Genomic DNA, 23,400 nt, shown 5'->3' with positions numbered 1-23,400 from the left:
CGCCTCTACGCGCTCTTTTACATTAGCTCTCTCGTTGCTTGCCAGCCCGTCTGCTGATTAATATGACAGATAAGTATAAATATTCATGATCCCACTTCCGCGGAGATAGTGCAAAAGATTTTTCGGTTACTGTATATTCCCGCAAATTAATATTCCGCTGGGAGAAAAATACGTAAAATGTGAATAATGGATTTATTTTGATCAGTTGAAATTGCTTAGTCAAAGTGATTTTATCTGGTTATAATTGCTCTACGGATAATTTGGAATTAAACGTTATAACAGCTCTCAATAAAGCCGTGCGACGTGTCAGAGGTGTGACAAATGAGAGGGAGTTAAATGTTATAGATCAAAATCCGCATAAACAGAGAACACTTTGGGCAACCGCAAAATAATTTTCGCTAGGGTGAGTCGTAAATTTCAATAAGAGGGTAAAATAAGCCTGATAAATACGCGGCCGCACGTACGGTGAGGTCAGCATTTTGAATAATCCCAATGCGGCATCATCCTTCCTGGAAACCTTTAACAGGTGCTCGATCTCCCGACGAATAGATCGTAAAGGCGTGTCTGGAGGCAACGGGTTGACGACTGTAATTCAAACGGATTATACCCTGGGGTGTCTGAGGGATGAGATCCAAATGAGTCGGTACCCCGTGATACCGTCGGTACTTCTACGATCTCGGACCTAAACGAATTCCGTCAATGTTTTAACGCCGGAAACTTTTTAAACCTTATAGATTTATAGCGTCAATACGTAAGATCTCGTAATGCGCTAACATGCTGTTCTAAATCTCAACATCAATAAATGGTTTATTAGAATAGATAACTTAATTGATTTTTATATATTTAAAGTTATTGTTATTATTATTATTATTATTATTATTAATTCTAGAATAACATACTGAATATGGTATTTTTTTTTAAGGCTGACATTTCTATAAAATTGGCTAATCTACTTGGCAGATTTGAACACGTTAGAATGTCTTTTTGGTATAAAGAATAGCGTTAGTCAGCGAATAATCTTTAAATAATAACGATCGAAATGTACTGATTATACCGTTTATTTTCGACAGATACATACTTTTTTTTATACTCAAAGTTTTTAGTTTTTAAAACTGAAAAAACTTTATTGAAACAAATTTTCATTTTTAAATAAATATTTTTTTAACGTCATTTCCTTAATTAAAAAAAAATTTTCTAAGTTTAAAAGTAAATTATTTTATACTAATATTTATTTAAATTAAAGGAAATAATCGGATGAAACTTCTTTCCAGTGTGCTTAAAAAGCCTTATATTTTAATTTTTTCAACAAATGCAGATTAAAAAAAATAGTTTTTGTATGTTTTGTTTTCTATAACTTTTTTATTAATAAAAAAGTGTGTGTGTGTGTGTGTGTGTGTGTGTGTGTGTGTGTGTGTGTGTGTGCTTGTTATTATTACATTCCATAATGCTTGGTGATTTAATTGAAAAAAAATTGTTGCAATTGTTAAAAACAATTTATTTTTATGAAATTTATAAACAATCAAAGTTGAATTGGATATACCATGTTCAGTGTGTCGTTTAAGGTTTAACAACAAAACGGATAGTGCGTCGTTTTAGATTTAATAATAAACTATAATTTTTACAATTTGCGCAATTATGCGACAATTGTTGCAATTATGCGCCACTTACGTCTGGCCTTGCGACAGTCGCGATGCATAAATCGCGCATGCCGTCGCGACAACTGTTTTATGGAATGCGAAAAGGTCAAAGAGAAACTACAGCGATTAAACAGAATCAAAAGTTTCTTAGAAAAAGGCAAGGGATTCGCAATCTACGACCTAAAACCTATAAGCGTCACGCTTGAAAACCCCGTTAAAAAAAAAAAAGTTTTAGGATCCTGCTTGAGCGAGGTCGAAAAAGTTTATTTGCAACACGCGATTCCAGCGACTTTATTTTCACAAATTGCTTGTAATTCAATGGTAAAGTAAATTACGTACAAACACGAATTTGTGGTATTAAAAGAGCGAAATTTGCATGTAAAATAGCTGATTTTCTTTTCGCTGTTTGAAAGTAAAAGGCTCGATCAATTGTAAATAATTGTAATTATGATTAAAAGGGACAAAGACACATTGTCCTTGTCCCTTGTCTTTGGTAGCCAAATATCAATACCATCGAATGATTTACGCGGCCGGTTGTTTATCACTTTAACTGCTGCAAGGAAATTGCTAACCCGTAATTACGCTACGCGTCAATTTAGCGCAACTGCCAGTCAGTAGTCCTGATCTAATGACAAAAGACGGGAATTCCGCACTATCAAACGGAAGGAGAACACGAAGGATCTTGTATTGCCGAGCAGCAGAGGGAGAGAACGAATGAATTGGGCTTGCTAATTCCCCATGTCCGTCGGCTAGACTGCATAATATGACGTGAAGTCGAGCGCGCTGGCTGTTCCTTGCATCGGTTCCTAGCGCAATACCTCTTATCCCACGATCATCGTAGCACGGCCTGAAGAGAGCTTAGAAGGACGGACCCTCGTCTCGCGATCGATACGATCTCAGAACGCGGACGGGGCGTCGTCGTTGGAGCTTGTTTATTGCCCAACTGCCGCGGAAATTACGAAGCTACAATTACAAATTAGTGTACAGTTGATTTGCCAAACAAGTAGTAACATGCTGACGGCGTAAGCCGCAACTGCAGACCGGATTTAACTAGATAGACTTTGGTCGTACCGTGTTGGGATTTAACGCAGCTGATTTTGCAGTATTTTACACTGGACATCGGAGGTATAAACGCAAACGGTGAATTAATAAGTGATTTAAATGTATTTTAAGGAAAACACAATTAAAACAAAACGAAACGTAGTGAAGTCGAAAAATAACATGCATTACGTTAATAATTGCATAGATATACGTTTTTCTCTTTTATTTTTAATAGATATTTTTCAATTTCATATTTTCGTTGAAGATATTAATGTTTATGAGACATTAGTCGATAAAAAATGTTAGTATATACGTGGGCAATATTTTATATGTGTAGCACGAGTTTTAAAGTTTCATCGTGCCTGTAATAAGGAGAAACCTTCTTTTGATTAAACGAATATGAAGAAATTGTGATTACCACGAATTTTCCCAGTTAAGTTTATTCTAGAGCGACGAGATTAAGAACGTTTAAGGACGGCCGTCATTGAGATTAATTCTCTTAGCTCATAATTAAGATTAGGGTCCCTTTATTACAAGAAATTTAAACGGAGATTAAACCGTCGGCGTCCGCTTACCTGTCTCGCAACTGAATCTCGATTACGTCCTATGTAATTCTCAAGTGTCTGGATTAAAAGGTAAAACAGTCGCCACCTCTTTACATAACTTATAACTCCTGATAATTTCAATAGTATTATACGCATTTAGTTGATAATCGTAATTGTATCATGAAACGTTATAAAATTTATAAACGTTTGTTAAACATAAACATGAAAATTGCCGCGTCTACATGTTAAAAGTTAACGTCAGTTTAATTAACGCAAAGTACATTTTATCTAAACCGGAGAAAATTAGTGTTCGATAAAAAAGAAATATAATGCATTTTCAATGTGTTTTAAACTTTTTTCTTCTTTGCCGTAATTGACGTCCTCAAAGGCTAATGGAGAGCGTTGTGCTCCTCCATTATTTGTTCACAGCAGCTTTTGTAAAACGTTTTTTCATGCGGCAGTAACATCAGTAGTTTTAATTAACGATTATCCATAAATCTGGATACCGAAGAATATAATGCCCATTATAAAGAGAAATATCTCTGCTTTGCGCGCATTTCAACCCCGATCGTATCTCACTTCGTTTTATCCATCTTCTTATCCTCCTTGTTTACCTCTATTTATGGAACGGAGAGACGAGGCGGAGAGGCGGCGATAATAATTTCGTGCCACGGATAGGGAAACGGCGAAACTTTTGATCGACGGCGGACCCACGCGGCCGCGCCTCGCACGGATCAACTTTTATTATTTATCGTTACTTTAAAGTCCGCGGTCGGTTTAGTCAGGGGTTTTACGGTTACCTTTAATGGCGCCCAGTGTAGAACTTTCGAAACGACTCTTTGCCTTCACCTCTTTATGCGGTGCACTTAGCACCGACCGAGCAACCCCTTTTCATGGGAAATCGATGGAAAACGTATCAGGGCGGAGAGAATGACGCGGGACGGGCAGGGAATGGCGAAGGACAACATCGCTGACACGGTGCATACGACAGCAGCGCCGATGTGATATTGGTGGTGGTGGTGGTGATAGTGTTACGGTGCGGTATAAGGTGTCACTGTCGTTTAGCCGGATACACAAAGAAACCTGTTTTCTGTTTCAGCTTGGCGAGACGTTAAATCCCGAGCTGCAGATCATCACCAGCGTGTTCAATAAGGTCATACATCGGGGTGAGTACGATACTTGGAGCGGAGGAAAGCGTAAAACGCTCTTCTTCTCCGCTCTTTTCCTAAATCAAGCTGGAAATTCCGTCGTCATCCTTGCCTCTCTATTGCGTAATATCACGCTTGCTTGTATCTTGTCCAACGACGCGATAACTTTTTTTCCTTTTAACCCGCGCAACCCCGGGCTTCCACTAGATACCGCGATAGCTTTCCTTTTGTGTATGCCTCGTGTCCATTTGGCTGCAATCTCTTCCTACGCTATATATCCCGAAATGATATTAAGCAATTTTCAAATTTTATTTTATTATTATTAATTCTGCAAATATATATAAACAAAATCGTACGTTATTGCATTTCCGGGTCGAGTAAATAACTTCGTAATTGGCGAGCGGTGTATTTGCAAAAAGTAAATCGCGTGCGTTAAACGTTGCGTTTAAGCATCGCTCTATTATTTCCTTAAACGAAACTTGCGAAGCGTTTCATAATTGGCAGGAAATACGTAATTTTATTCTGAAAAACTTGCCTCTGAAAGTAAAAGTTTGAAAGTAAAGTTTTAATGCGGCCACGTTTTTGCAAAAATGCGTCCCGATTTCTTCGACGCTCAATGAGGGCAGCCGGTACTACGTACGCTATTGATATCGAGACGTATCAAGCGATGTGTAATAATAATTTACTCGCGATCGTGCGTTCTCACATTGGTGCTTTTTACAGTGTACGCCGGGCGACGCGACGTAACGACAGACGACGTAACTACGTTGTATTGTGTCACCGGAAACGTAAATCCTGAACAAGCTGCGCAGCAGCTCGATACTAATTTTCTACAATACCCCGGCTAAATGCGTCATTGAAATCGTCTCGACGCACTCCACACCGAAGAAATCTAATATATGACGCGCTGCGTACAAGAGAACTTTGAAAAATAATGAGATCTGATTGTTTCGTGCAGAAATCCAGATATGGAAATCCTTCGATATTTTTACATGTTCCAAAGAGGGAAAAAAATACTTCTCTCTGAAAATTTTTTAGAGAAACAGATGCTTTGTACTTTTCGTAAACATACTTTGTAATTTTCGTTGTTTCTATAAAATTGTCGCAATTTTTAATTTTTTTTTACGATCACAAATTCAATCGATAGCGACTTGTGTGTTTAAAAGAGAGATGAATCAGAAACATCCAAATATGGTAGAGAACCAAATTTAGAAAGTTTCCTCGAGTTAAAGATTGCGTTATAATATCGACGGTTACTGAAATTCCGGCTCGTCCGACGTCGCCTGAGAGCTCTGAAAGACGACTACAATTAATGAGAACTCCCGTTAAACGATCATCGGTCTGCGATGAATGGTGGTGCCGGCAGTGATTAGGTATATGCGATTTTGCGTGACGATGAATATGCACTTTGCGCATCAAGTGTCATACGCGGCGATCTTCGAGACGGAGAGCTCGCCGGATGCTGCGGTCTGCTGGAGTAACCGCGGATAATAAATAAAACGCCGTCGGGACGAGAGAGAGAGAGAGAGAAGAGGGTCGGTTTTGCCGGGCGATACCCAGACGCGAAGCTTGGAGGGGCGGCGGTGGCGACGACGACGACGGCTGTAGCGGATGGCACTCGAGTCGAGAGTGAAAAGTCGAGAGCGGGGCCTCTACGGGAAGGAAAAAGACGAAGGGGACGAAATGACTCTCTTAAGATAACGAGTCACTTCCTCGACCCACCGAGTATTCGCGCCAGCGGACGCGTCTATGTCGCCGTAGGATACGGTGGAAAGCACCCTTTTCTCTCCAATCTTAAGTTGGAATTTATAAGAACGATGAGTTGTCATATCCGGCTGGATAAGTAATGGATGTTAGCTTTCCGGAGCCGTTTCTAAACACAGTTAATAACTTCTCTCTCTCTCTCTCTTTCTTCTCTCATACATTTTAAAATACAGAGTTGTATATGTTGGCAATTTGTAACTGAATAACGCGATAGTTTTTTGGAGAATGGTATTTGTGAAAGTCATCCTTATCGCGTGCATACACATAAATAATTATTGTAGGAATTGTTTGTAATACGTAATACAGGGATTATAAATACGCGCTCCATTGAAAATGACAAAAAGTAAAAGAAGCAGGTGAGTATGAATAACGAGGAAGCATTTTAACGGAGAGCAAGAGTAATGAAGAAAATGCGAACCGACGGTGTAAATTACTTACAGTAATGCTCCCCGTGCATCGAAGTAAGCGAAACAATGCTACTAGACAACTAGTTAATAAATTTCCAGCTTTCTAATTGCCATAGAATAATTAGTATATTTCTCTTAAAAACGAGGTAATAGTTGAGCTCCGTCTTTTTATTTTTCTTTTGCGTCTGAATAATTATAACTGAAAATAATAGTGTCTAAAATAAATTACATGCAACGCGTCGCGTCAAATATAATATCTAGCATCATAGGTTTTATTGCAACCGTACATCTTTTTAATATAATGTCATTTTTAACATCATTTATCTTTCATTTTTTTCATTTCATTCTGTAACAGTTTTACTGAAGTATTTAAGAATTTAATTAGATTCAAATCTATGAAAATAATTTTCCCATGGACCACGTGACTTAACTAAGTAGAACGCTCAAGTTATAAGTGGTAATATGCTGCGAAAAGTTTTGACATTCTGTCAACCAGTCTGAGCATCCTGCATAAGTAATTCAAGGGTTCAATAAAATTATTCTCAAATTTGTATTTAGCTAAATTTTTAGATTTGTTTAAAATCGTTATTTCAGTGTACGTTATTTCACACGTCTTTTCTGAATAATTGGTGAAATTTCTACGAGTATTTAATATTATAATTTTGCGACTTTCGTATCAGTCCGATTTTATCGCTTTCACATTGTACACGGGTAACATTCGCATAATATCACGCAAATTATGGTTAACCGATGCTGAATACTGAAACAGAAGAAAATTGCAGCGTGTTGTATCAAAGCGCCGATAACGCGCGTTAACTTCGGAGCGTGAATTGAGTCGCTGTAGGTGTACCGGTGCGGCGCGCGGCGCGTTTTTATCATCGCAGATCCGTCCGCGATTTTTCATAACTTGTCTCGGCGAATTAACGCCCGTCAGAGCCTCGTTACGATATTAAAATTAAATGGATGGCGCGCATAATGGATTATAGCGCTCGCGCGCCGTTCCTGACGCAGCGGCGCGCGAGCGCGATCCACCGTTTTGATGCATCGTGCCGCGACTTACGGACGCAAATTGCGCCCGACGTAAAATCGAAATATGACTCCCTCTCCCTCTCGCCTGCGCTCTCTTTCTTTCTCCCTTTTCCTGCTCCTCCCCCCGTCTTTCTCTTCTCTCCCGCAGATTCCATCGGCGCAACGAACTTCCTCCCGCGATTTCCATCCGCGCATCCGCCGTCGCGCGCGCCGTCGAGAGCGCCGGCAAGAAAGCGCCTCGTTCCCCCGTTCAACTTGCGTGGCATAATTCTGCGAATGCCACGGCTGGTTGCATTGCTCGACGAGGAAGAAAATAAACTTTACAGCCAAGTATTCTCGAGGGGGGGGATGAAAAGAGAAGGAGGATAGGGTGAAACGTACGCTGTGCCAGTAGAGAGAAGGGCGGAAGGACCATCGATGCGCACTCGGTGTGCTTCCCGGTAGGATTTCAGATACCACCGCCGACACCCTCTGTAGTCGGAGGTCCGTATAAGGGCGTTCAGAGTCTCTTGGGCTAAACGATTCGACCTGGAAGCGTGCCTGGCGCTTTTTACACAGTTAACACGATCAACGCTCCGACGCGATATGGGGAACGGGAAGGGGGAGGGATACGGGGGTCGATTTACAAGGTACGGCGATGTCACATACTCCGGCCGGCTGGTGTGTGCATAAATCTGTATGCACGCCCGGGCACGGCTATGTGTGTATTTTAATCAATACCCTGTTGACACCGCGACCAGGGAACATAAATCATAAGACAATGGAAAATGGCGCGCGGGGAGGAGGAGCTACAGCGGGATCTAAGTATTCCATTGTCGTGTACGTGCCGAGACAGGCACGTCGCATATACAGTGGCCCACAATAGTTCGCCTATGCCATCGTGAAATTTATTTAACTCAAGCTTTTCATCAGCTAAACATGTTTTTGCACGGAACCCGCTCGCGTGCAGGTTGCTCTCGCCAATGAACGAAATTGCATGGAACGACGTTTTAAGGGGAATTTTTATTTAACGCGAGATAATATCGAGATCGCTCTCTCGTGCTACCACGATTAAAGAAAAGGGAGAAAGATATTCTTAGAATTTTCTTGAATTAAATGAGGCAACGCGAGATAAAATTTCCTCAAGCATAAACATATTAATCCTGGATATGCTACTCATATTTTTCTAACGTTAATATTACTCCGAATGAAAACCTCACACAATTAATAATTTTTAAAACACTTTATTTACGTTTGCTCAGTCTATTTTTTTTATATTAGGGTCGTTGCACCAGTCGCTGAACAGTCGCCAATAAATGACTGTTTAGAAAAACTATTAAAATAATAAAACTTTAAAATAATAAACTGAAAAATTAATTGATATTGTTGAAATTTAATTTTCATGTAGATTTTATTAAAATGTAATTTTTTATTTGAAAATGTAATTGTATTAAATTATTTTGTGTTTGTTTATTGACTGATCCAATTTCTTATTTGTTCATTGACTAGTGCAATGACCCTATCAGAATGTTAAACTGAACTAACACTATTTTTATGTAAAAAAGATTTTATTAAATTTTAAGCTATCCAAATTTTAATAACAAAATCTGTAGTAAACTTGAATTAGCAGTTGGATGAAAATTCACCCACAGTAGCGCATTTCACTTAAGCAACACATGTGTTCATGCAAAATACTCTTAACAGCTCAGATGTAAGTTAAGTGTTTAATAACGCTTCTACGGCAACGCAATCGCGAGAAAGTAAGGACCATTTCATTTATACGCGCACAATGCGCATTGCGAAATTGATTTTATCCGGCATCATTAATAATAATGTCAGTAATGTCCCTGCCAAATCGATTTTCGGGAATAATGAGTTTTTAAACCTTGATCAATAATGCGTATGACGTAATTAACGGTGATTACAGCCGGCGCAGATGGATTGGAAAAGCACGACGAGAAATGCGTCAACATGCCATCGAATATTTCCGAGGCGCGGTCGAAACGTATCACGTATTCACGCATATAATTTTCGTAAATTATATATCATAATTACTAATTTTTATTACAGCCGCGTTCTTTAAATTGTTGCATCAAATCTGCATTAAACGAATTGTTCAACAGGATATAGCCATTACTTTGAATTTTATTAAGCAATAATTTCCACTCGATAAATGAGTTTCGAGTATTTATATGACGCGCCTGTGATATATTTTAATATGTCATACCTGGAATATTTGGCAAGAATAAATCGATTTGAAAATTGCGATTAAGTAAGAAAGAAACGATAATTTTAAACTAACAGAATCTATTTTTCACGTGCGAATCTGTAACATTTAAAAACAAATTTTTTTCTGGCACTAGTAAAGTTTTTAATCTTTTAAACATTCACAGAATTTCTTCGCGAAGAATACATCTATTTATGCGTTATCAATTAGGCAGCTAATGAACATATATAATTAAACGCATCAGGGTGTGTTTTTAATGTTTTCATTACGGAAAATCCTCTTCCTCCTGCTTGTGATACCTTCATCCTTGTAATTATCATGGCCGGCTTCCGCGTGGTGAAATCGTACCGAGACCGGTGAATTAAAACGCACTGATTTACGTGGTCGTATACACGCACGAAAGGGATGCTTCGACGCTGCCGGTGTAGTAACCCGAACAACGAGGAAGTAAGCGAGCGGGACGAAGTCCTAGGTACCGGAGGAATATTCGTAGCCTCGCTGTACGCACACAAACACAACACACAAACGCACGCATACACATCGCCGGCCATTTACTCCGCGCGCACCCCCGTTTGCAGCCCTTCCGAGCCGCACACCGCCCGGCGAATGCCTACGTATCTACGAAATGTAGATAATAGATGAAATATTTGCGCGGTATGCGTGGTATTAAACCGACACCCCTGAAATTGTATTTTATAGCTACCCCTGCCACCGACGGGGCCCACTCGCGCAACCCCTTCAGAGTCCTGACTCTCTCCCCACCCACGATGCATCCAGTTTGCATGCCGTTCTCTTTCTCTCTCTCTCCTTCTTCTTCTCTCTCTCTCTCTCTCTCTCTCTCTCTCTCTCTCTTTCTCTCACCCTCAGTTGCACAATCGTATACACAACGTCGCAATACGGCAGGGTAGCAAAACCGCCTCCTTCTATTTCCCGGCCGTCCCCCATCCTCCACCGCTCTACCGACCCTCCAGACGTGGCGTTTCGCCATATAACGAAACGCCAGAAAGCAGTTTGCGGATCCGGCCGTCGGGAGGCGCGAGGTATCTCTCTCACCCGATGCGTTTCTATCTTTCGGCGGGGGTTGCATCCCCCTCCGATGCGGCCACCGTTGCCCCGGCGTTTCTTCTTCTTTTTTTTCTTCCTCTCTTCTCGCTTCTTCCATGTCCCTACCCCTACGCGCGATCTCCCTAGTCGATAGAAATATTTTCCGTGGCTACGAGGATTGGAGGTGGTGAATTTATCACGGTGACAGACCATCCTCCCTCACTCTGCGCCGAGGGCCGAGAGAGCAATCCCTCTTTTTCGGGGTTTTTTTTTTTTTCGTTCGTGGCGAGGGCAACCGCGGATACAAGCTCCATCGATGCGACGATATTCGAGGATAAAGGACGATATTTAAAAACAGGATGATATTTAAATGTTATTTGAAGCAACGCAAGTCACTCTCGTAAAAATAAGCTCTGATATATTAAAATCATTATATATTATATATAACATATTATATACCGCGTTAACGCCATATATCTTCAGGATCGTGATTGACGCTCGCAGATATATCGCAATGTTTAATTGACAAGTCGTGTATTAAATATGACGTATTCGATAGCGGCATATACGTTATAAAATAATGCTACAGCACGAAAATCATGTTGCATTGGCCAGCGCCGCCGCACCGGTGGATTCGATGTAACGATAGTAACGTGGTAGCGTGGTTTTATATATACAGATGTTATTATTTATTGATGCGTTGCTGTGTATCTCCTGTAAAGCTCTCAAAACATATCGGGGTTGCTACACATACGTCGAATATACTACGATGCTTACTTTGCCTTCAAATCGATTCGAAAGGAGGATAGTTATGAATAAATATGCAGCAAATATTTAGGTTCGGCTGCTACAGGTTCTGCTGCATGCATAAATAATGACACGTGTAATAAGTATCCGATAAGGAAGGATACACTATGTGAGAGGAATACTTTCTTATATGTAACAAAATAATATAACAAATAGAGGAAAACAGAAATTATTAATTACGTAACTTAATTAGAATTTCCCCTTTTGCCAATTAAACGAAGTCGCGCATATAACACTTTCAAAATTACAATATGTCATACGTCAAGCAAATTACTGTTTACTTTCATTTTATACGTACAAAATTACATATAAAACAATTAGCTATTAAATTAGACGGATGTTGACATTCTAAAGAGATTATTTTAAAGACAGTGATAAAGTGAAAATTGAGATTGATAATATATGAATAATACAAATAAGTGAAGAAGAATGTCATATTATTTCAAAGATTAGCTTTAGAGCTGCTTATAACGTTGAATTCAGCAATGAGTTTGTATCAACTGTCACGTTTCTCTATTTATTTTGAATTATTTCGACATTTATATGAATTTTATTAAAAACCCCTCGCGATCATCGTACCGAGCTGGCGTGCTAATTGAGAGTAAACAGCAAAATGATCGCTCGGTCGTCTCTCTCTCCCTCGTTCGCGCACGCTCTCGGTCAGGATGATATAAGGCAGAATAAACTGCTCGAGAGAGCTTGGCCGGCTTCAAGCCGAGAATTATTCACTCGGCAAACAAGAATCTCGTTTCGAGAAATCGAGCGACGACCTTAATGTTCCAAGTCGACGCGAAATCGACGAATGTCTTGTGTGTCGAACAATACACACACACACACACACACACACACAAACACTTACGCACGCAACACGCACACACGGCACACGTAACGAATCGATGTTCGTTACGTGCGCTGAAGATGTTCTTATATTGCGATTATCGCCACTGTCATCATCATTATTCCGCCGGTGTGCGCCATTAGGCACGGTCAATTTTCCTAAGAGCACCTCACGTTATTCCCGACGATATTCGACTTCCACGCAACGAACCGGCCACGTGTCGTGCGTGTGGACCCACCACAGGAATATCCGCCACCCCGGGCCCCGTATGATAGTAGATAATGGCGCGCTAGCACGGATTTGCGTCGACCATGAATTATTAAACGAGAATCCGTTATATCCCTTTTCATGCCAAAAATCGCTGTTTTTTTTTCCCATGAGAGAAGACTCTGCATTATTATACGGCGCGTCCCTAGTAAATTGTGATACGACTGGCGCGAGGGTTGGATTTTTCTTTGAAAAAGAAAACAAGAAATGTAACACAAGTCGGTTGCATTGTATCGCGAGAAAGACGATATGAGCGAACTGTATGTCTGCTTAACTACATTTGATTATACGTACGAAAATTATTTGGATGAAACTTTTTAAAGATTTTAGTGCTTCCTCTTTCAGCGAAAATTCGATTTATCAAAAATTTATGAGAAATGTAAAAAGAGTTAATTTCCCCCATAAAAGCTACGAACGATGAGCTTTCATCAAACCTCCTCTGAGAAAAATCCATTTGAATTTCGTCAAAACGAGATTGCGAGAAAATGCGATAATTCCGAGATTCGATAGATCTCCGCCCTCCTTATAGCGGTCTTCCACAATGCATAATACAACTGCATTTTGCCTCGTTTAAATCTCGCCTGTGTGCGCGGACGTATCAATAGCCGTAGCTCCCGCAGACTCTCGAAGCAGCGGCGAAGCGATCTTGTAGCCGGCGGTCTTTTCTCAGGCTCTCGCTCTTCTCTCTTTCTCCGGGAAAGGAGTTAATGCATTTCATTAATCACCAGGAGGGCCCTTTCCACCCTTTCCCGTCCATCCCGGTCCCTCTCTCATCCTGCCTCGTTGCCACAGACGGTACGAAGCAGTTGATATTTTCCCGCTCTTCGACGCCCCCGTTATTATTACTTGTCATCTCGCCGGATTTCTTTCTCCTTCCCTCTTCCCCAAGTTCCATTTATTCCCATCTGATTCTCGTTCGCCGGGGAGGAGATCACAATGCGACGATGAATAAAAATAAAACACGCATGCACGGAGCGTAAGGTGCGCACGATATATACGTCAATATGGAAAGATAGCGGCAAATGGCGAACGGGGGACAGGGGTGGCACAGGGTGGTCGACGGCGGGCGTCCGCCTCGAGAAGAACTTGACATGGCTTCTACTTTTTGCCTTCGGAGTGCCTGAATGTCGACGTCCTAAGAATATCTCTGCGCGAAAGAGGAAACGGTAGGGAGGGGAGGAGGGTAGAGGGGGATGGCGAGGGACGCGTCGGAAGTCGGCACATGGGGGTGGAGGATCGTTCTCTGTACGAAGCAAAACGGCAGCTCCCTTGTGCCGGATCTGCCATTTGCGAGAACGCGTTCACCCATCTTTAATGTCACGGACTCAATACGAGGAATAGACGGCCGCGTATACAGAGCGACATTTTGATGAAGCGCTCGCTCCCTGTCGCGGTTACTACTGCTAGGTTTTCGTCGCATAAAGACGAAATCGTCGTTGCGTTACGTTACTACTTCAAACGGACTCGTTACGATGGTTAGATGCACTTAAAGTGTTTCCGTTGTGCTGCGATGCGTCTTGCTCCACGCACGCATCTACTCTCAGATTCATCAACCATTGTGCTTGCGGCTGATATATCATACTTCAATCTCTTTGATTCTTCCGTTCGCATCTGTGCGTTTGACTTTTTACTGCTATTTGTGTTCTGATTATAATTTATATTTTGATTCTATAACGCTAGATATAAAATATCAAAATTCTTTATTCACTAAAAAAGGATCCAACGAACAAGTTACTCTGAAAATAAAGAACATGATTAAAATTCATATATTTCATCAATATAAAGGACACAATTATTAAAAAGTCAAAGAATTTCAGATATCTTTCACGCAGAAAAAATAAATCAAAAAAATAATTAATAACTCAGTACTTCTACACTGAAAGAACAACTTTGCTAACATATACATTTGAAAATAATTATGTTGAAATATTAAAAAAATTGTATTAGATGTTTAATTTGATTGGTAGAATATCAAACTGTTTGCAGAAACATTATCATGCTTGGGTGTTCTACATAATCATTTTGATGGCTCAACATAAATTATTTAGCAAAATTTTCAGATGCTACAAAAAAATTGTTTTTATTCATGTGTTTTAAAATATATTTTTATATCATACATTACATAAATTACTTTACTTTATTTCCGTAATTGAGCACAAGACGTACTCCTTTATGTTTAAATGCATAAACTAATGAAGCAAATAGTACGGCTAGCTGTGACGTTTGATATGATGGGCATAATACGTATGCGGTTTGTGTAAATTTTACTGTAATACAAGCGAAGGATGGATTCTATGCGTTTGTGAGCAAAGGTTCACGACTACGTCATGGACTCGATGCGAGAAATAGACGCAATATATACGGAGAACGTTGCAGTGGAGTCCGTGTTTAGATACATAGGACCGTCGTGCTATCGTGGATTATATGTATCCCTTTATTTGTAGATAAACTGGGACGGGCGTGTGTACAGATGGTTCAGGCCGGATTTTCATCTCGTCCACGACGAACGAGATTCGGGTAATCTTATGTACACCCAAAATATGCATACACTTGGTGATACTGGTAATATGTCACCGACGAACATGCGATTTTCCCGTTTCTTTTCTTTTTTTTACAAAGTACGCTAAAGAGTCCTTAATTGAACGGTCAACTGCACGCAGGATTAATTTTCGCCGTCCGATATGAGAGGCGTCGACGCGGGGAAGAACGGAGACACGCTCGAATCGAAGGTTCGCACGGTTTCACCGCGCGGTAACATACCTCCCAGGGTCCCGATAAATACGATTCCCCCGGCGTGAGCTCGCGCACTGTTCCGAGCGAAAGATTTATTTTCACCGCACATTCTGAAATGATGACCTTTTACGCTGGATTTCGCCCCGCGCGCGCGTTACGTAGGAAAGATACAAATCACTTCTGGACATTCGGCGGTTACGAACGGCGCGCACATCCTATCGTAGTACATACACTCGAAACTCATCGCTCGCTCTCTTCAAGAGTAAATTCCGTCAACACGTATCTTGCACGGTCTCTGAAATACATTTTGCACGATACTTGATATACCTACCTAAATCGGGTGCAATCGCGTCTAAATCTGTAATTCAATCGTAATTACGTGAATACTATATTTCTCGTTTTTTTTTTATCTCCTCAGCTTTCATTTTCTTGCTATTTTTACATGCTATTTTTACAATTTAATGTATCCTAAAAAATGTATTAAAAGGCTTTTTATATACTCGCAACTTTTCGTACACGTCTTTGTTTGAAATATCTTATTTTACTTAAAAATAGCTCGAATACTTTATTACTATTTATACATAAAAAGAATAGTTTTACTGGAATATTTAAAAGTTTAGCTACTCTCTAAATAGGAATCAGTAAAATTCGACTCATTTCAGCATTATTCTTATAACTGCATGAATCAGTGATACGTGCACTCTTCCTCGGTGGTTATATATTGATTCTAATGAGTGAGAGTATTCCTTTCTTAATCCGAATCACTGAAAGACAGTGAATAGCCATTGATAATCACAGTTATCAGTACAACTCTGCAAATAAACAAATAATCTAATTTAAAGAGTATAGATGTAGAGAAAATAATTTTGATGGTCTAATAAAAATGATTTTCAAATCTGCATCTAAATGTTTAGACACCTTAGCAAAACCTTTTTTTCCGTACAGTTAGGAACGATTACGGTTTGTTGTTTGAATGTAATAATTGAATTTTGAATGACAGCTTTTGTGAAACGCGGTAAACCCACTGTTGTCGATAGAAAGTTATGCCGGTTAGTGCATGATGTATTGCGTATACACACTACTCTGCATGAGACGCAGATATTTGCTCAGTGACGGCTTGCAAGCGAGTTGCACATTGTTTGTTCTTGTAATTCTACTGTTTGCCAGGCTACATGATACACTTATGACCAGCGACGTTTGAAATTATAAATGTGTAGAATCAACGCGGGCGTTATTATCGCGAGAGCATTACCGCTTAAGTGCAGTGTCATTATTCCGATGACAAGGCTAATATTCGCTAATAATAATTTCAAGATGTCTCAAACGAGGGAAGAGAGTTCACGTAATCGTATCAGTAATAATACGAGTTTAGAATCAGCCACTTTTATCGCTTCCACGAAAGGAAAGTGAAATATTTCTTTGAGAATTTTTTTTTTATTCAAATTTTGCAATTGTAGGACACTCAGGGCATTAGCATTTTTTCCGCGCATTTTTTTACATGCACGGAAAGTTGGAAATGCAGATTATACTTAAATATGTAATGCGAATACATGGCCCGCGCGCCTTGTGCACGATTTATGTATGTTTGCGCGGCGTCAATCATCGCCGGCTGCTTCTTTCGCCCTCGTATTTCCAGACTCGTCGTCGACTTTTTTCCCCGCCTCGCTCTCCTGCTAGAGTGCCAAAAGTTCAAAGGCGAGTTCGCAAAACGAATCGCGAGTAATTTCGTTCGCTCGCCTTGTCCGCCGAATTCCCTCGCGTTGCCGCGCGTTCCACGAAAATGGCTCGACGTTGAGTATCGCGACACCGATTTGCCGTCGGGGAGCCTCAGAGCGAGAGAGATTTGAGACTTTTACGCTTTACGATCCCCCGTAATCCACATACGCCTGTTATCGGTAAAAGTACGAGGTTTGCGCTGCGCGCCCGGATAATCGTTGAATTTATAGGAACGCCGCGCGCTGCGTGCAGCTGTAGGGAATGATTCTCGTTTGCTGAGTCTTGCGATCGGTATACCGGAATCAAATATCAAAGGACAGAAAAAGCGCGTATAAAAACGAAACAATCCGCGCGAAATAACTAATCGAATGACGAATAAAACTCTTTGCCATCTATATACCATGTATAACGGTTGATACGTTAAGCAACTCGGTATATCCTGATTATTCTACGATCGTCATCTATAATTCGCGCGTATCATTTATTTCTGTATCGTTTAGCATTTTGTTTCACATCATACTAATTGCGTTAACATGATCCTTGAAAATCTCGCTTTTCAATCTCCGTGTCCTAATTTCGAAACGCACTTTTATTTCACGACCTCTTATCTAGGGATCTAATTAAACTTTTAAAGCCACCTAATGCTCGAAAATCCCCTCCGGTGTTAAAAGTATCTCTGACTGATCTCGCTCGATTTATCCAGCTAGTATCGTTGGAAATCCTTGAAAATTCCAGCGAAAGAAATTCACTGGCAGTCAATAGTCGGTAATCGTATCAACCGCGAAATAATTGAGACAAGACTTGGTCGCGTGAGACGAGATAATTGCATTCCATCTTGAAAGTGGGGTTCAACGTAAATTAATAATTTATATCGGCGTCTTATTAATAATTTATATTTCAGGGGACACCGCACCCGTGCGCTACCTGTCCCTCAAAAGCCTTCTACCGGACACCACCGGTTACATGACTTACGAGGGCAGTACAACGCACCCGGGTTGTTGGGAAACGGCGGTCTGGCTGATCCTCAACAAACCAATTTACATCACGGCGCGAGAGGTAAACATCGATCCCCTTACCCGGTGATTCGCCGTTGAACTTCTCCTGGCGTAATTTCTCTTTTTTTTCCCCTGCCTTTCCTAAATTCCGATTCTGATTCGCGACAGCTCGCGTGTCTCGCAATAATAATCGAATCATCAAAAATAGTGGCCGACGCGGCAGGATGGTTCCTAGATAGTTTTGTCGATACTGTTGGATCAATCAACGAAATCCTGTTTTTCTATAGAAGCGCATTGTTTCTGTTATTAGCTGTACGCCCTAAGGAAATTAATGCAGGGCCCCTCCACTACGCCGAAAGCGCCTCTCGGTAACAATTCCAGACCGCTGCAGGGTCTTCATTATAGAACCGTACGAACAAATATCGATTTTGCCAAGGTAATATAACGCTGCGATTATGTCATTCGATACTTTCCGTGCTAAGAATGTAGTGTCAATCAGAATAATTGGCATATTGCGGTAAATCTAATATCGTAATATTAGTATATCCATTAAAGGGTTCTTAAAGGAACAAAAATGTTGATTCTTTTTAGAATTGTTTGACTAAAACTAAGTTATACATACTGAAAATAAATTAGAAATTATATTCTAGACAATTATAGATGTACAAGAAGCTTTATTTAATTTAAATAGACGCTTCTTTTGCATTTTTTAGAGTTAAGTAAAAAGATATAACTTTCAACATTTGATTCAAATTTTCCTTTTATCTAGAGATTTTATAAGAGGTTTATCGGTAAAAGGTATTCTTGCTATAAATATCTTGATTGATCATAAAAGAATCAATCCCGCCAGTATTTCTCGCGGAACTGCAACTTAAATGTACTTTCTGTGTTATTCCGGCAGCGGGGAAACGCCAAGTGTCCGTCGATGGCGCAGGACATGCATTATAGAGGTAACACACGATGTTATCCAGGCTCCAGGAGCCCCTAAACTTCGTGCTTCACCGCGAAGGGATCGTCTCGATGAGAATTTGAAAAGATGACTTTTTCCTTCCAGCCAACACGTGGCGGGACGACGGTTCCCTATCGCACAACGTAGTCTGAGGCCATCCACGGGGCAGGACCAGGAGAAGGGACTTTTCTTTGAAGGAGTGGAACAAAATGAATTCATGTAACGCGATACAAAGGGGGAGTGGGAAGGATGCCAATGGGAAGAGCTAATTTCTGACGGGAGAAGGAAGAAATTGTGCCGTGGCTGTGTGAACAGAGACAGAACGTAAATTTTAAATACGGTTGTAAATCGCCGCGATATATGAACATCGCGTAATAACCCTCGAGATGGACGAACAATTGTAATGTAATCACCGCTATGTCATGCAGAAGTTATATGTACATAATTATCTGCAAATTATACATCAGATATAATTTGTAGATAAGTTTTGCAACGTCAATCCAGTTTTGTTTTATTCTCCGGAGTAGCGAGGACAAAGTTGCGTGTTGCTACACAGCGCTAACGTAATTCTCGTAACACGAGTGATCAAAGGAGCTTTAAGTGTCTTGTTGGGATACAGATTTTCGTTTAACGCTGTTTGTAAGTTTACGCATTGAAGACTATAACAGTTATCAAGGATGGGCGCAATTTAAAATAATACGTGTTATTACAAATTACGGTGTGTATATACGAGTATACACACATGTATACATATACATATATAATTTTGTAAAATGGACAATAGCACTTTCAGATGATGGATGATTCCTATAGCGACGAGATAGGCGTTGTCTCTTAAGGTAAGGAAACTTTTTTAAAATGCCCATCATTGATAAAATCATGTACGATCAATCTGTTTTTCCACGCGAGAGATGGCGAGAATAAAATCGTGTGCTTGAATGGTTTAATCCCGCTGACGAGCTTGTAAATCGGTCGAGTTATTTGACAGGTTTTTGTCAATTACTTCGTAGCCAATGGCGATACGACGTGAACGATGTAAAGCGAAAACCATTACGAAACGGGGGTGGGAAAATGGGATGGGGGAAATGAAGCGGAAGCGCGGGAAGAAGCGGGACGATCGTGATGGATCTCGGTGGAAGATACAGAAGAAGAAATAGCCGGTATCTCGTTGGTGGAAGAGGCGGAGGAGAAGAGGCGAAGAGCAATTTCGTAATAGCTCCGGGATAGAGAGGAGTAGGATAATAAAGAAGGAATGGTTCGGAAGAGGAAGAGATTAGGATGAAGTCATGTGGTAGATCAATCGCGCGGAAGAGAACGCGCTGGCTCTCCGTTAGCTTAGCCGGTGGACGAATAATCCGGCGCTTTTGTATATAAAAACACAGAAAATGTACACGAACAGACATTACCTAAAATAGACGTTAAGCAGCGCGGAAGGCGAAACTTTTAGGGAGGAAAAAAAAGCGTGTGTATAGAGAATAAAGTTGTATCATATGAAAAAGTGAACGTTTAACAATTGTGGTTAATAAGCAAACGGTAATAATAAAGGCGACGTTATATTGTACAGCAACAGCGATCGCTGTGTCTCTCTCTCTCCTTCTCACTCTTCTCTTTTTTTTTCTTTTCTCGGACACATTCTAATCTTGTCTTTTTATTTTTGTTTTATAGGTTCGTCACACGCGCACGCACACACACGCACGCACACACCCTCTCCTGTGATTCCTCTCCTGCCACTCTGCGTATTTGATTGGATACATCTCCAGCTATAATCTCATCGAATAATTTACACGGTATCGTACATTAATATTATAACGCGCTAACGCGAAGAGATCGAAAGCGTAAATTAATAAATTCCAATAACCCGCTAATCTCCGAGAGTCGCTTAGGAGAAAGTTCGATTTGGCACACCCCCTGAAAGTTAGGCATTACAAATTTCTTCGTCGACGTGCGTCAAGGGTAAGGTAAAGTTCCGACGAGGCGACTCTCGACGCGCTCGCGCTCGCGCAAAAGTTTGGCGCGCACTCCCGAGCATCGGGAGAGCCACGCTCGATCCAAAAATTCGAGCACGCTGACAAATTATCTGGGACAAAACTGGGTTGAACACTAGCCCGAAGTTCATGCCTCGGCCTGTGAGACCACGTTTCATCCTTAATTAATTATCCACGGCAGTAATGGCGAGCAACTTTCGCGGGACGCGAAACCCTTCACCCTCTTCACACCCTCTCGAGACGAAGGTAAGTGGATCCTATTTTATCAATTTGCGGAATAATTTATATGCGAGAAACTGATTGCCCGTCAAGGTGCAATATTCTTCACCGTTAACGTCACGCTTCTCGCACATATACCGTGACGTTATTGTAATTTAATCACGCTCGCAAGCGAGAAGGACTCGAGCACGCGGCCGCATGCAACGTTCTTAATGAGGTCACTTAACATGTACTTTGACTCGAAATGCAAGGCAAATAATTTACTACGCGATATCTGAAGGCTAGTGCGTGTAATTACATTAAATAGTTCTCCATGTGAAAATTCATTCGCTCACAAATTCGTCACGGATAACTTGAGTGACACAAGTTCTATTAAACTTGAAATAAAATTACGGGAAATGGGGCGACACGCCGAATAATAAGTATGTAGACGCGGACGGGCGGGTGTGTGAAGTTTCCGAATCTCCTGATCTGCATTCGGATTAGCGTCTACTTCGGCAATTTCTGCGCTTGAATTACCCTACGGTCGCTGCCTCTCATTCGTGATCCGCTTCGGCTGCGGGAGCGATTTCTCGGTCAAACATTCTCACAGAGCGATACCGCGCGTCGAGCGCGTTCGCGTGTGTCAGCTTAAACGAATGCAATGAATTTAAGGAGGAACGACGCCACCGCGGGATTCGCCGAGAATGTGCTGAGTAGCTGGCTCGTCGCGTGTAACCGAGGCTAAGAGGATGCTGAGAGATATGCTTATCGAGCTCAAAGCTCCTTTGAGGGAGAAAAGAAAGGAATGAGGAAGGAAGACGGGGAACGAGGAGAACAGCCACGTGACATTCTCGATCGAGGAGCGTGGGATGGGGGCGCGTACTCCTTGCACTCTTTTATGGAAATTAAGGACGTGATTTTGGATTTCCACGAGTACAAGTTTCATTCCCCCCCCCCCCCCTCGCCTCCTTACCTGCTCGTTCTCGTGTTCTTTCGGTGAGCCGCTACTTCGTGACTGAGCCGTGGTACCTCCTTATTTTTAGACCAACGCGCACATATACAGGTACGACGTCGCATGAATACGGTATATCGCCGGTGGATTTTGCAAAATCAGTATCGACGGCCACATTTATGGGTCGTATATTCAATACGCGAACTATCATGTAACTGCGCTTTTTCCTCTCGTTCCTTGAATTTTTTTCAATTTATTTTCTCTGACGGAGATCCTATTGGATTCCTCTTTCTCTTCTTCGCCTCGCTGTTCTTATTCCAAAGTTTTTACATCTTATTTTCAAATATTTACGCCATTTGCGCTATGTGCGTACATCTGTTTGCACTATCGAGCGATCTGTTGCTAATAAAAGTTTCACAAGGCACGAGTGTATCTACGCCTGCACGTATTCGTCTGTATCTTATGTCTCACGCCACGACGAGAAATGCGCGCGTTCTGCGCGCAGCCTACATTCGCTATTCGAAACATTGAACCCGGTTAAAACATGGCATATCTAAATATGAACCAATTTCCTCGAAGCTTAGCGCTTTAAATATAACGACAAAACGCGTATCGAACGTATACCAGTGCCAATTTAATCAGACGCTTCCTTCCGTTCGACAAGAAAGCGGTCGATCGTTGAACCGCAGAACACGGTTTTAGAACGCGAAATGGAAGTTGGGAAATAATAACCGAAAGTTGAATGCAAGTTTATTTGGCGGAAACTGCTTCAGTCTGCACATGCAACTTGCGCGATTGCACATTTATTCCGTCAATGCGAGGTGCTGCACAAGTTCGTTCTCCCCGCTCCTTTGAAGAAACGATAAAACTAAAATGCCGATAGTTTCTACCATGATAATACGAGATGTAGTACGATCGAAACAAAAGTTAAAGAACGGCATTGTTATAAACAAAATAAATGAAAATCGATCGACAAGTACAAATCAATCCATCATTTGAGAAATAACGTAGAGACTTCAAATGTTTCAATTTCGACAAAAATTGACTAACGTCGCATTTTTCAAGGGATCGATTCGAGGTAGATGGGGCTCCCTTCGCTTACTTAGTTCTGCTTAATTACAATAAATAATTTTTGC

The 23,400-nt window shown here is 41.0% G+C and overlaps 1 protein-coding gene across 2 annotated transcripts in view; it reads left to right on the top strand.

The window, feature by feature from the left end:
* LOC105205752 (carbonic anhydrase-related protein 10) overlaps positions 1-20,695 on the top strand; it is a 135,100-nt gene extending 114,405 nt beyond the window's left edge. Inside the window, exons 6-10 of one of the 2 annotated variants that reach the window (XM_011175251.3) lie at positions 4,323-4,389; positions 18,084-18,238; positions 18,488-18,613; positions 19,079-19,127; positions 19,214-20,695. In XM_011175251.3, coding sequence (XP_011173553.1) covers positions 4,323-4,389; positions 18,084-18,238; positions 18,488-18,613; positions 19,079-19,127; positions 19,214-19,278 — 462 coding nt within the window. In that variant the 3' untranslated portion in view covers positions 19,279-20,695. The remainder of the gene's footprint in view (positions 1-4,322; positions 4,390-18,083; positions 18,239-18,487; positions 18,614-19,078; positions 19,128-19,213) is intronic. The other variant, XM_011175253.3, reaches the window with a different exon arrangement.
* Positions 20,696-23,400: the final 2,705 nt, after the last annotated feature.

Source organism: Solenopsis invicta, chromosome 5, assembly GCF_016802725.1.
Source record: "Solenopsis invicta isolate M01_SB chromosome 5, UNIL_Sinv_3.0, whole genome shotgun sequence".
Classification (NCBI taxonomy): domain Eukaryota; kingdom Metazoa; phylum Arthropoda; class Insecta; order Hymenoptera; family Formicidae; genus Solenopsis; species Solenopsis invicta.
This window is presented reverse-complemented; position numbering and strand designations above follow the sequence as displayed.